We start from the raw sequence: 14117 nt of genomic DNA on the forward strand, positions 1-14117 counted from the left end.
GGGAATCACAATCGACGATTTCATTCTACCTTTCATTTGGCCTTCAACGCAGGTATCCTATGAGGTTGCCTCATTCTACCGAAGCTACGCCCCCGCATTTCCAGCAAGAAAATTGATCGATCATTTTCCGCGCGCTCATCCGCCCTAGCACGCAAGCTCCGTGACATTGGAAAACGCTTTTAAACGGTTATTCTCCCGAGTAGTGCTTTCCAATGAGTGCGTATTGGATATTTCAGTCGGCCTTGATTACTTCCCTGGCATCGTTTGACCATGATGTGTTGGGCCATCGATTCGTGTCTTTAATTCTGTATAATTTCTAACGTTGTATACGCTTAGAAACTACGTGTTTCATATATTTATATTTATTTAATATTAAATATATATATATTTGACTATTCTAAATCTAATATTCAATCTAATATCATGAAATGTATTTCAACATTTATTTACTTCTCTTGTACTAAAATCTAAAAGAGAGCAAAAGTTCTATCGAAATTATTGTACTATAAGAATATTATATAAGTAGGTAACTTTATTCATAGCAGAAATGTTACATATTTATTCGTAGTACTTTACACCCTCACTTTATGTAATTTCAAAGAGTTTTGTAAGGTCTTACGTAATATCTGTAATATTCTGTAGTATTCTTCTGTTATTAAATTACGACATAAAGTATTGTAGCAAAAGATATTACTGGAGAGCTTGAATATAATTTACAAAATCGCGTAGAAGATGGAGCAGTGCTCCACGGAATTTAAAATGATTTTTGTGCTTCGAGACAACGTGCACCTTTTCAGTAATATATTAATAGAATTACAAAATATTTAACGGGCAAGAAATTCAAGCATGTAATAGAGACAGATTATATATACATGTTGCTTTCGTTCATTATAGTCAATTGTGAGAAAAAAGACCTCATCGAAAAACAACGATTACGTTACTCGAACGTGAATTACGTATCATGAAAGTCATAAACAGGATCGCGAGGTTCTCACGTTTAATATATGGGATATGTTTAATAGGGTATTTTGCTAAGAATAATTGAATAAATTAGAGCGAATAATTTCAACGTTGTATGTAAATTTTCAGCTGGTATGTTTACACGGTATATCTACGTAAAATTCACAGTATATTTTTAAAAATTCATAGTAATTTTTTGCTGCCACATCTGTAACACAGTGCAAATTTTAAATTGTTTCAAATCGTCCCTCTGCTTATAATGAAAAGAAATTGTAAATTCTCCAGATTATAAAGTAGGAATAATTGCACGAATTTACTGATGAAAAAAATTGTTACTTTACAGCCGCCGGAGAACGAGTTGCAGAAAGTTGGCGAACGCGTGCCCAGCGAGCACGAACTCAGAGTGCAGAGGTCTCTGCAACGACTGAACGTCCCGGATTGGTACAAGAATTCTCCCGCGGCTCGCGATGGTTTCCGCTTAAAGAGGCACTCCGACGCGTCGCAACACGGAGGATGGCGTGCATTGGGCTCGAAAACCACTTCCCTCTCGTCCCTTTCATCGTCTTCCAATAGACAGCCGACTACAGGTAAGCATCCCCTTAATGATCTTTTTATATTAATCTTTCTTGTTCGTGAGTTTGTTCGTTTTTATTTAAGATATTTCTGAGGATTATAGAAAAATAAATGAACAAACACTCGAGTACGAGTCCTCAAATGCCGTGAACAAACATTAAAGCAGAAAGCTTTAAGATTATATATCACAGAGCTCAATATTACTTTGTGCAACATCTTTTGAATATTTATTCACGATTATTCAGAAGTGAATGCAGACTTCTAAAGATATTACTCCGTAAAAGCTCTTTTTTGCGAGAGAGTTTAATGGCTCTTGCTTTGAAATTATATAACATTGACTGGTATAAGGATCTTCTAAAGAAGATTCTCTTAACGCTTCAGACATAACAAATATAATTTCTCACAATCTTCCTTGAGATATACAATTTCTTTTGCTGTAAAAAGAAACCAAAGAATATTAAACGTAGTATTTATTATATCTGGAATACCACAAATTTTAATGCAGTTCTTTACGATGCTTTATGTTAGTATAAAGGAATTGGTGAATACGTGCTTACCAAACATTACGTATCTTTTTTTCTTAATTTCCTTTCCTATCTTTAATTTAATTCTTTCTGCTTTCTCGCTTCGCATTTTATTTGCCCCTAAGACAGAAACTTCTCCCCGATCTCCTCACTGCAGTTGGAAAACAGTTTAATACGAACGGAAAGTAGCCAAAAGTTGATATCAAGTTCTTCGAAATGTTATGAGCGAAAGAAAAAGAGGGCACAATAGCTGCCCATTGGGAACGATTCGCAATGAAACGGCGCAATACCGAGCAAATCGAACTCTTCTTCGAATGAAAAGGCGAGCAACGTCCGAAATTAGCGCGTAACGAGAGCCGAGTATCGGCCAATTTCATTTATCCTCGTGTCTGCATCTCTCTCGCTTCTCAAGCGACATAGTCTCGCGGATATTCTCTGGCTACGGTGAGTAACTGCTAATAGGAAGTGGCTAATAAATTTAGCAGGGTAGGTTAACTCGATTAATTCGGCCTTGCCGGGTAGTCGTCTGCTAACGACAAAGTCGAGGTCTATCCCGCCACGTTGTTGGCTGACTGCAATAGCAGCGCAGATCCCTTCTTTCGCAGGGTGGCTGGGAAACGTTCAAGGACGTTTCTAACGAGAGAATGCGATTTGTTAAGGGAGGGCTCTAATTACCAGATTTAAAGGGCTGGTGCCAACATGAGCTGCTGGCGCGGATCTGATGCTCGGTTGGTAGTCTGAAAAGGGCAAAGTTCGTTGAGACACTTTTTTTAAATGACGTCTGACCACGATTCACCATGCTCTCGGCAGTTTTGATTTTAACAGATTTACGGAAGATTATCTTTTGTAGTTTTTTAAAAGATTATAAATTTTATTAATCTTCCCCTCTTCTTCCCTTCTTCTTTCGATTGTCAATGCATCTTTCGTATTGATTTTCGTTGTTCCTTTTGATCTTAAGAAAACTCGTAATTGACAAACGAAATTCTTTTTTTATTATGTTTTTTTTTTAAATACAGACCTGATGATATAAATCTTTCTAAATAATTTGAGATAAATTTTTTAAATTCTCGCATAACTTGTTCATTGTGAAAGTTAAAGTTTAGATTTTAAAAAGAGTTTAGTTTTTACAGAATTAGTTTGATGTTTCTAGAAGCTTAAAAATAGAATTGCCATATCTTAACGTTATTCTTAACCCTATTTTTGCGATATGAGAGGCTACATTCATTCGAAGAAACAAATTTGCAATATTATTTTTACCCAGTAATATTTACCGACTACTTCAAGTTTTTTCTAAAGTCTCTCTACTAATTGACACCAAGAACAAAGGAATGGAATTGCTACGCCTATCCCTGGGAGCATACACAAAACGTGTTTCACTCCCAGTAACATCGAGCTGAAATACCTTCGTAACAACTTGCTGGTAACGTCAATGTAAGACAGCTGTCAAGCTTTTATTCTGTCGCTGAAAAGTTCCCGGGCAACGTATTATTCAACGTGCAAAACCATCGATCAAAGTCTTCCAACATAATCCATTTCAAATCCGGATCAAGTAACAAACTCGCTTGTAAAACGAGTCAAGACGCCAACACCGTATCGGGGTATTACCATAATAATTACGTCTATATTTATTTGTATTTGTTGACAACTGTTCAGTTCTAAGAATCGAATATACGAATTGTTTTACAGGATCTGATCAGCAAGTTTGGGAACGTTGCACAAGGTGTCTCAAATTTTATCAGCCATATTTTGACAGAAAAGTAGAATAAGGAAATCTATGCAAGATGTTGCGACTACGTGTTAATACGTTCCGATAAATTTGTTTAGGTGCCCTTCTTAGTCCAAGTCCCACGCCACCTGTATTCTCAAGATGGAGTACCAGCCTGCTAAACAGTGCCGGAAGTTCGCCAGCGAGTTCAACAAGGTCGTCTTTCAATCATCGACAGCCGTACTTGGGCTGGCGTTCTCAAGAACGACTAACGAACCCGCGAACACCGGCAGAACGTCTTGCTCAGGGTATTCTTCCCCAGTTGCAAGCAGCAAACAAGGTTCGTATTAAAAAACCTTGAAAGTCTCATGTTACACCATTGTCGGCCATGTTTCTTTAACATTGCAACTTTAACGTTTCATAGCAGCTTTCCAGCTTTACTTTTAAAAAATTACAATTACTATTCGATACATTTAAAATATATCTTATTTAGGTAATATTTTCTAATAAAAATGTTGTTCGTTTTTCATTACCACATATGTAATAGATCAAACTATTCTCTTTCTACTTTAAAAATATGATAGTAACTATTTGCGAATATTTGACGTTAATGTTATCGTATTTATCATTTTCTGAAATTGTTGTCAGATCCAAAATGATCATACTACTGATATTTTCATCATTTATAACAGAAGTAAATCTGCATTTACGATGTAAATATGTCGGAGATGATTAGTCGAATTTCCTCGTTCGAATAATCGTTCCCAAATCCGCGACATTTAGCCTCGAACCGTGAGTGACCCCTACCTCGCCTACGTCCATCTCGCTTTTCCTTTGTCCAATTTATTTTTAATTTGTGCAGACAGCGCGCAAATGCAATGATTTCTCTATAATTAGAAATTTTGGCAGAAATCCACATTCTGACGTCTCGTGACCTTTACAACTCGAGTACAAATTGACTGTTATCCGAATCACAGACAACCCCTCCGCCCCAAGGTCGAACCACGCTGCGAACATTGTCCTACTTTTCAAACTTTTAATCAGCTTTTCGTTACCAAAAAATAGTTTTTCCGCGAAAATGTTTTTTCTCACGAACGTTAAAATCTGTTGAAAATAATCTTGGAAATTTATTGGAAATTAGAACAATGTGCGCGTTTAGAGTTTTATTAAATTTGTTCTTCCAAGCTATTTGCATTTATTGACAAAGATATGTCGATATGCGACATTCTTTATTTTTAGCAACGCTTTGAACAAGGTATTTTGTGTCTCTATTTTCTAGCATTGACAATTCGGTGAGATTAAAAAACTCTAAATGAAAATTTCGCTAATATGAAGTTGAGTTTTACAACGAAAAGCGAACACAGCATTGAATAATGCTATCGAAAGATAATTGCTAATATAAAGGTTTCGGTCAAGGAAACTTTGTAATTCGTGAATAACAGATTATTAGTTCATAACACTCGACACTGCGTTATTTTCTAGTTGTTATATCAATAATGAATGATTAATTGTCTGCGTAAAATCGTGTATAGCTCTATATACAATAATTAATATCGAATTACATTTTTTGATATCGAGACTTCCGTTATAGCTCTTCAAATATATCGAGTTATTATCGTAGTTACTTAATTGATGATAACATGATTCGATAATTCAATATTAACTGGTTATTAAGTGATATATTTCGATTAAACTTCAGAATGGAAAAACATAAGAAAAAGGTATAGAGTAATAAAAGCGAAATTTTTGTTGGCAGCAGCAACAACAACAGCAACAACAACAGCAGCAGACAACGAATCAGCAGCTAGAGGTAAGGAACTCGATAAAGGAGGTAACCTCGGCCATTGTGCACTACGTGCAAAGCGGTCAGGAGGTTGGTGGAGGTGGCAGGCTGTCGCCTCGACCTCGACCTGAAGACTGGGACGACAGGGGCGGAGCAAGGTCGACCAGCCCCAGAGGTGAGCACTAAACAACCCCTGCCAAAAAAAACCATCCTACCACCACCACCACTACACCATTACTACTTTTACTCTCTACGACAAAGGTAATTTTGAGTTTTCCTGATCTGTTGATGTGAATTTCTTCTCTTTGTCTCTGCATCTTTACTCTGTGACCTAGACGCCTCTCTTCTTTCGTCTGTCTCTGGGTTTCTCTTGTTACTGTTCTTACACGTCTTGTCACTGTATTGTTACCTAACTCCCGATCGGAATGTCGTGAAATAAATTTTGCTCTTTCGCTCGTTGTTACTGCTCACACACACACACACACACACACACATATATAATATATAATATATATGTATAATATTCGACGTGTCTCTTATATGCTAGTTCAAAGCACTACCAGCAACTCTCTTGGCTGTCTCTTCCGTCTTTGTTCGTTCTCTTGGTTGTTTCGTGTTTACTAACGAAAATTGCTTTCAAAAACGCGGTCATTCAACAAAAACTTTGATGGCTAAAAACTGTAACGTACCCTCTTCACACGCGCGCAGACTCATTCATTCTGCGAATGCTGCGTTGGTTCACGTGCCCGCAACATCGTCCGGATATTTTCAAGGTGTCGCGACGCGGTGTTCCTACTAACGTTAACATGCGAGAATCCACTCGTTCTTGTCCTGTTGAAAAAAAAAACCTCCTTCTTTCTTCCTCTAATGACTCCAACTCTGTAGATACATGTATATAAACGCTTTCCTCGTGTTGCACAGCGTAGATTTCTCTTCGACCAAGCGGTCCACTGTATCTCACAGACTTTTCGAGCAGTCGTGAAAATTAATCACAATCGAACAAAAAATTCGGTCTTACAATTTTACAAATGTACGAGGTGTGACAGTAATATTTCGAAAATGACACGTATATAAATTTTATGCGAATATCAGGTCATCGCCTTCAAAGTATGTAGTTCCTTTGAGATTTAAGTAATGTAAAGATGGCAGCTGATCTTTATTTTCGAAGGACGGTTCCCGTGAATTTACGTCCACTTTAGGAGTAGTCTTGAATGAGACTAAATGATCCGGTAAACGTCATACGAATGACTCATGTAGTGTCGAGAAGTGAACTGATGCTGTTTTGGAATTCTTGGCTTCGATGTACAATCTTTGTATTTCGCATGCTGGTGAGGGGAAGATCGAGCTATACTGTCTTGTTCTTGCAACTTTGAGGAAAACAGAGTTAGCCTTGGAACTTTGTCACATCTCGTATTCCAAGACATCCCACTCATCTCCTACGACTACTTTTGTCTTCGTAGTTACAACACTGACTCTGAGTTGTAAAAGGGGAGAGAAAGAGAGAAAGGGAGAGAGAGAAAACACAAAATCAATTTTAGTAACGGAATTATTCTTCATGGTATTCGCGAGATGATACCGTAGATACATACGAGATACGACATAAAGAATCCTTCTCAGTGGAAGATCTGCCGTATGATCGACATCAGCGAACCAACGAAGCAGCAAGACGATTGCCACGAAAATTCCCGTAATGGTGTTCACCGACAGCCTTGACACCGAATTGTATTTCTAGCGCGCGAATTCGTGAAGCAAGGTCGAATCGTGGCGAGGGAGGAAAAAAACGATGGTACAATCGGGGGGGGGGGCGGGAATGGAACGTCTGCTCGGTTATTTCTCGACTTCCATCCGACGACCACCGCGTGTGTCATCCGTTCCCTCGGTCTGCCCTCATCTTTAATCGCGACAGTCTCGACGAAAGTATGCATACACATAGGCAACCGACCGTCGGTTGCTATTTCGACAGCTTTGTACCGACGTGGCCGTCCTGCTACGAAAATAGATCACCCTGAAGTTTAAGTCACACCCCTCTGTCTCCATATACGCTTGTCGGTGCTAGCGAACTTAGCCGCTACTCTGTCTGACCTTAGGACAAAATTAAAACAAACATCGTGAACAGGGAACGAAGTGCGAAGATAACGCGCACGTGGTCAGCTGTTACTACTTCGTATACTTTTATAATGCACACGATATCTTGGTCGTGTTACGTTCACGTTACTCATCCTGTTGCGTATAACTCGGTGTATAAAGTCCAATGCGTGACACGCCTCGAAAAGCATCAGCGACGTCCAATTCTCAGAGCGACATCCCCGAAAACCTTCACGTCTTACCACGATGTTACACTAACTACATACTATCATAACATGGTTTGTCGATCACGTATATGTGTGTGCCGATCCGCTCAGCTTGATTTGCGTTGTGATTAATACTTACGTGTTAGAGCTTGACTAACACGATCTAATCAGAGATTTGTGTCGTGTTTAAGAACAATACTCGAACTGCCGAACTGCTAACTTCGTGTGTTATTAGTATATAACCAGTTTATACAAAAATAAAATAAGTCGGAAATACACAATTCTTTTTTAAACCGAACAAAGTCATAATGTTACGATTGCAGAAGATAACTACGAATTGCTACGAATTGTTACGAATTGCTACGTCCGTAGAGTTCTATGCCGTTACTATGTTTTGCTGTGTTACCCGTAGTCGTTTTCCCAGAAAGGAATCGCGGATCGATCGTAAAAGAAGCTACCCAAAAGAACACACACCGCGCTCGCCCCGTTGGCTTCTTCATGCCGCATCTAATGAAATGAAACTTCTCCTCGAAGGGAGCGTGAAGCTGTGTTGGATGGAGAGCTCGTTCGTTGGCATGAGACCCGCGGAATCGCCGGAGACACCGATGAGTTTGGCCACGGAAACCGACTGCTGTCCCGGATGCAACGTCACAGCCACCGAGTCATGCAGCTGCGTCGATTCCGCGATTTCCGGCCTTTTCTGGGATTTGACACCAACACACGACGATGGTCAATACCAGCAGCATCAACAATATGAACAACAGCTAGGTGGCGGCGATAGTCTTGGTCCATCACCGTCCTCCACACTCAATTATCACCATCACCATCATCAACATCATCGTCAGCTTCACCATCAACAACAACCACAGCAACAGCAACGTCATCACCGCGGTGAGTTGCTGCTCGCCTAGCGGAAAATCAAAAGCAAACGACATCAGACAAGAGAACACGTACAATTGCGAACATTCGTCAACAAAGAACACGTTCGGTCGCGTTCCCATCATACCAGACGATCCCTCGACGCGTCCCTCACGATCCGTCTATCTAAGCTGACGAAGACGATTCACGTCGCGCGTTTGTACGACTATTTGTATTTCCGAATTCGATGTGTCGACGAATTGACAACGTTGTTTGGAAAGTCGGTTCGTTTCTTCGATGGTTCTTTCGTTTCCTGTTTCATAGGAAATCTTGACGAAATTCAAGCATGTATCTAGTGGTTGGTAGGTTGGCTAACTACTTGATGACTATTAGATGGAACGCTCGTCAGCGTTAATTTGTTCTTTAAAAGGCAAAGGGAGAAAGTTAGCGGTCTTCGTAACGGATATTTTGGCATACTAGTAAAGAATATAGGTAAATTTTTTGGAATGCTGGTTTGGATGAAAGGAGTATGATATTTACGTAATTGCAATACGTATTGACATTTTACTTCGAGCCTTCTTAGTCGCGATATAATATTAATACGAATTTAACGAAATACATTCGTAATTTTTTACTTATCTTCAACTTAAAAGTTTCCCAAACTAGCAGAGTTCAAGGTTCTAAAATATCTAATTGGAAAGAGAATTTTACGATACTCGATGTAAGACACTTTAGTATCGCTGCGTAGAAAATTCTTGAAGAACATCGATCGTTAAAAAGTCGCTTTTTTTCGATGTATTTCCGACATATCAAAAGTTATACGTGATATTGTATATTAAAATCTGTTTTGACGCGTTCGCGTCCTCTTGTTGACGATTTCTTCTCACGACTGATGCGTGTACGTAGTCCGTGAGATTCTTCGACGGAACTTTGCAGGGAGCAGTGAACGATCTTTGGAAAAAGGCTCCTCTGACGTGTTTCTAAGACCGTGGGGTGCCTACAATCACGTCGATTACGTTTGTGACGCACGCCATTGACTCGGGCTGCTCTCCAATTGTCAGCTATTCTATTCGTTTCCGTCACAAGCTTGTCACGATCTCACGATCTCCTCCGCGTGACCGTATAGTATTTCTTCATGCTTCGAAGAGTTTTGGAAAAACCAAAGCCGACGTATACGTCGAAACGACAAGGTATCGTATCGATTTCGATCACGGAACGAATTTATTTCTCTACCTTGTTGATCGTAATTAGACACATGCCAGCGTAAACGATTGATTACGAAGTTTCGAGCAAAACTTCGGCAAAATGTGTGCACTTTTCTTCGGTTTCACGCACACTTCCGCTTCTTTCTGTATATAATTCTTATGACGAGGGATTCTGTAGAAAGCGCGAGAATTTTTATTTTTCTACGAACCATGCAAAACACCATTCGTGTACATTATATAAGATACCCATCAAACGTTTAAAGATCGCAGACTTTATCGTGTCCTTGTTACGCAGCTTTTGCACCATTTCTTGTATCTTCTCGCGGTATGCCATTTCTTCACGCGTTTGTTTCTCTTGCGTAGAATAGCGAGCAACTTCGAGAAGTATTACAAGACATAAGGATGGTGTCGCAACTGTGTTTGTTATGCAAATTATTCTTCTGCAAACGTTGTTAAAGAAACGGGTTATTGATAGAAGATCGATGAAAAAATTGTTGAGAAGATTGTTGCATGATGTTAAGAAAATATTCGCGTTGCTATGTTTCTAGGGATAGCTTTTAGTCTCTTAATTACGTGAATGTAATTATTCTTGTATTCGTAACGCAGAAAGCACGTACTCAATTTGCATTTTCGACGCTCAAACATTCGACACAGTGGAACTTTGTTTATTTTCAATCATGCACCATATACACAGAAGAAAGTTGCCATGTATTTCGAAAATTGTATAGTACGGTAAACGGAAGCAACGAAATATAAATATATATAAAAATAAACCATTCAGTATAAACAATATACGTTTAATCTTACGGTGCAATGCAGATTAAGTTTTCAAGATTGCATCCAGAAGGAGCAGCGTTTCACACAAAGTTTGTCAGACTTTGTTTGTTTTTTTTTTGTTTTTTTTGTTCTTTTTCTTAAAATCAGCGTCGAAAGCTACTTCGTTTGGGTCTAATCTTGTTTAATGTAATAAATAAGTAGCCTGTAATTTTGTATCGCTTATACAGCAATAATTAAACTCCTTTTGGTGGGAATTTCACTAGCAGTGCTTTCATTATCAATATAGGTAAAAAAACTCACGACTTAGTAAAGAGCAATGCCTCTAACGTTAGGCGTCTGACTCGGTCGATTTACTATCTGGTCCGCACATTAAGTTTTTATTTAAAAACAATGTCGAGATTAAAGTTTTACGCCCACGTCGATTATCGCAATCTGTCTTCTTTTTTTCCACCCCGTTTATCGTTTTCGTCAGCTTGCTATACTCGTCAACGTCCAACTATAAGTTACTACTGCTCGAGGGTCTGGATTAATTCCCAAACACAAACACGCACACGCACACGCGCACACACAGAGCACGTATTTTCGTAATAAAACTGAAGCACATAAAACACAACAGTAATTCGAAGCTTTCGATATCGACACACTCTCTTTTAGATATTTTATGATTTCTTGTTTAAAATTCACCGATTAACGTCGATTTTGAATCCAAAAGCAACTATTCGAATATTTATGAAAATTATCGACGTCAAAATTGATTTTCAAGATTTTCTTAGAAGCTTGACACGCGAGATGTTATTTTAAGAAAAAAAAAATATATATATCCCGCGTATCAAAGATTCTTACTTTATATCTACAAAGATCTATCTAGAGATTATATCTATAAGAATCTTCTCATCGACGTTCCGTTCGTAAATGTGTTTTCGTCATTCCACAACGTGGTCTCTCGACTCCGCGTGTCGACAGACCTCCTGGTAGACTTTCTACAAGCCCCGTTCGTTTATACAATACGATTACTTCTTCTTTCTTTTTTTATTTATCGTCACTAAACAGAGAACTGTCTTGTAAATTTTGTTACTTTGTTACAACCGCCCCTCGTCGTTGGAAGACTCCATGAAGAAAAAACCCTCCCTGTTTGATCCACGAGTATCTCTCCACCTGTCTTTCTTTTTCATTTTTTTCTCCGTATTTTTCTTCTTTTTCTCTTTCGTTTGTTTCTCGTCCCTTTCGCTTCTCATATACAGAGACGGACATACAAATCTCTCACCATTGTATACACCTCTATGTAATTTTTGTGCGGAACCTACCGTCTCAGATATAGATATATATATACATATATATAGTATGCTAGTAGATCCTCCTCCTTTATTATTTCTACTAGTAGTAATTATCTTTTTTTTTTGCGTTTCATGTATGTTTATGCTGTAAAATTGTCGACGTATACATGTTACCTATAGCTACAGAGCTCAGTATATGACACGTATAAAAACTTATATATGTATACATACAAGAAAAGTAGTTTACGTATCATTCGTATACACCGTTCATTATTACCTGCAAACGCGTTGATATTATTATTATTACTACTACTACTACTACTATTATTATTATTATTATTATTATTATTATTATTATTATTATTATTATTATTATTAATTATTATTATTAATTATTATTATTATTATTATTGTTACTTCTTTAATAACGAGTGCAGTGTTCGCAGAACCGACGGTAAAAATATGCCGCATATATATATATATACATGTACATGTATTTACTTTTGATCGTTTCTGCGTCTATTTCCTTTTCGTCTTTTCTTTTTTTTTTTTTTTTTGTTACTTTTGTCGCGACTGCACGTTTTGTGCATCATTGTTAACTAGAAAATATGAAAGCTGTATCAGCTAGATCGTTCGCGTTCATCGATCGATCGATCAGTCGATCAGACGAGGAATCGTTCGTTTGCTTCTGATAGCGCGCCGATCAGCGAGTTCATACGCGTGTCTCTCTTTCTGTATACTTTATACTGAACGGTTCTGCGTGCCGGTGCTTTTTGCCTTTCTTAAGTACATAATTTCGTACTTATTGCTCGGACACACCAACGATTTATCATTTCTTTGTAGAACGTAATTACCCTTGACAGCAATAAATTATTGTCATTTACCTTTTGTGTTATTTGCGTTGTTGTTGTTTCCGCCTCCTTTATATTATATACCCTATATACGCTCTTCGATATTGTAATGCATATTCTTCTTTAATCTTTTTCTCTCTCTCTCTCTCTCTTTTTCTCCAACCTCTTCCACCTGTATCTCTTTTTCTCTTCTTACCAATTTCTTTCAGTTTCGAGAGTTTTAGCCGAGGACATCGCGTTCCTCTTCTCAAAATATACTGTACGTCTCTAGTCGAGTATGTCTGCCATATGCGCATACATGCAGGATAATTGAAAGAGATTCAAGAGTTTCGAGGTTTATAGTACTCATAGTAAAGGATAAAAAATACTTAACCCACAACTATAGTTAGCCCGTGACCTACGTTGATTAATCATTTTTTCTTCTCTCGGTGAGAGCTATGAGCCACTAAAGTCTCAGTCTTTTTTATCACCCTGTATACATGTATCGATTAATTTGGCTGACGCACTCCGCTTGTGTCGTCACGGTAAGTGCTATTGTTCGTTTCGCCGTCGTTGCTTTTGCCTTTCGTTCGTTTCGTTTCTCTCTTTCTCGTTTCTTTTTTTTTTTCTTCTTTTTTTTCGTCACATAGAGATACGTAGTTTTATTCGCCACAGCTTGTTCTTGCATACGTCGCATAGCTGAGAACGATTCGCGTTCGCGCGCACGTACACACATATACACACACATATATACAGTGTGTACACTCATACGTTCGCGTCGGCCTGATATATTTTCAGCCGGAAATAGAGCGTGTAACAATAAAACCGTTCCGTTGTTGTTCCGGCGGGGAAATAAGAATCGAGGCTCGTGTGTACGTGCACCCGCGCTATCTACATGTAAAATCGTTGAAAACATTCGAAACAGAGAAGAACACCAAACACTTTTCGGCTTCGTTTTTGCCTTCTGCGCTTTTGCGAGGGAAAGTGGTCGCAAACGCAGCAATTAGGCTAGTGTACGAGTATCCGGTAGCTGTGTAGAAGCGTGCAAGTAGAGTACACGTAGAAACGTAGAGAAGTAGATGAGAGGTGAAGAAAAATCGAGGGCGTCCGTTATGTATTTCCCCATTTCCTCTCCTTTCTTTCCTTTTGCTCCTCTTTTTTCTCATTTTCCTCCTCTTTTTTCTGTTAATAATTAACTTCGTTCTGTTCCTCTTCGCACACACCAAAGATGAGACCACGTATATGTATGCACGAGGAAGTTCGGAAGATGCTGGTCATCTTCAAGCCGGGTATCCACCAGATGCGTATTTTTAACAAACGCGCAAAATCATCAGCAT

At 38.6% G+C, this 14117-nt stretch overlaps 1 protein-coding gene across 5 annotated transcripts in view; it reads left to right on the forward strand.

Moving 5' to 3' along the window:
- LOC117164057 (uncharacterized) overlaps window positions 1–14117 on the forward strand; it is a 73386-nt gene that overhangs the window by 47432 nt on the left and 11837 nt on the right. For 3 of the 5 annotated variants that reach the window (XM_033346827.2, XM_076617567.1, XM_076617568.1), the window contains exons 7-9: window positions 1304–1547; window positions 3882–4102; window positions 5519–5720. In XM_033346827.2, coding sequence (XP_033202718.2) covers window positions 1304–1547; window positions 3882–4102; window positions 5519–5720 — 667 coding nt within the window. Of the gene's footprint in view, window positions 1–1303; window positions 1548–3881; window positions 4103–5518; window positions 5721–8370; window positions 12834–14117 lie in introns of those variants that run through there. The other 2 variants (XM_076617566.1, XM_076617565.1) reach the window with 2 other exon arrangements.

The sequence above is a fragment of the Bombus vancouverensis genome, chromosome 3, assembly GCF_051014615.1.
Source record: "Bombus vancouverensis nearcticus chromosome 3, iyBomVanc1_principal, whole genome shotgun sequence".
Lineage (NCBI taxonomy): Eukaryota > Metazoa > Arthropoda > Insecta > Hymenoptera > Apidae > Bombus > Bombus vancouverensis.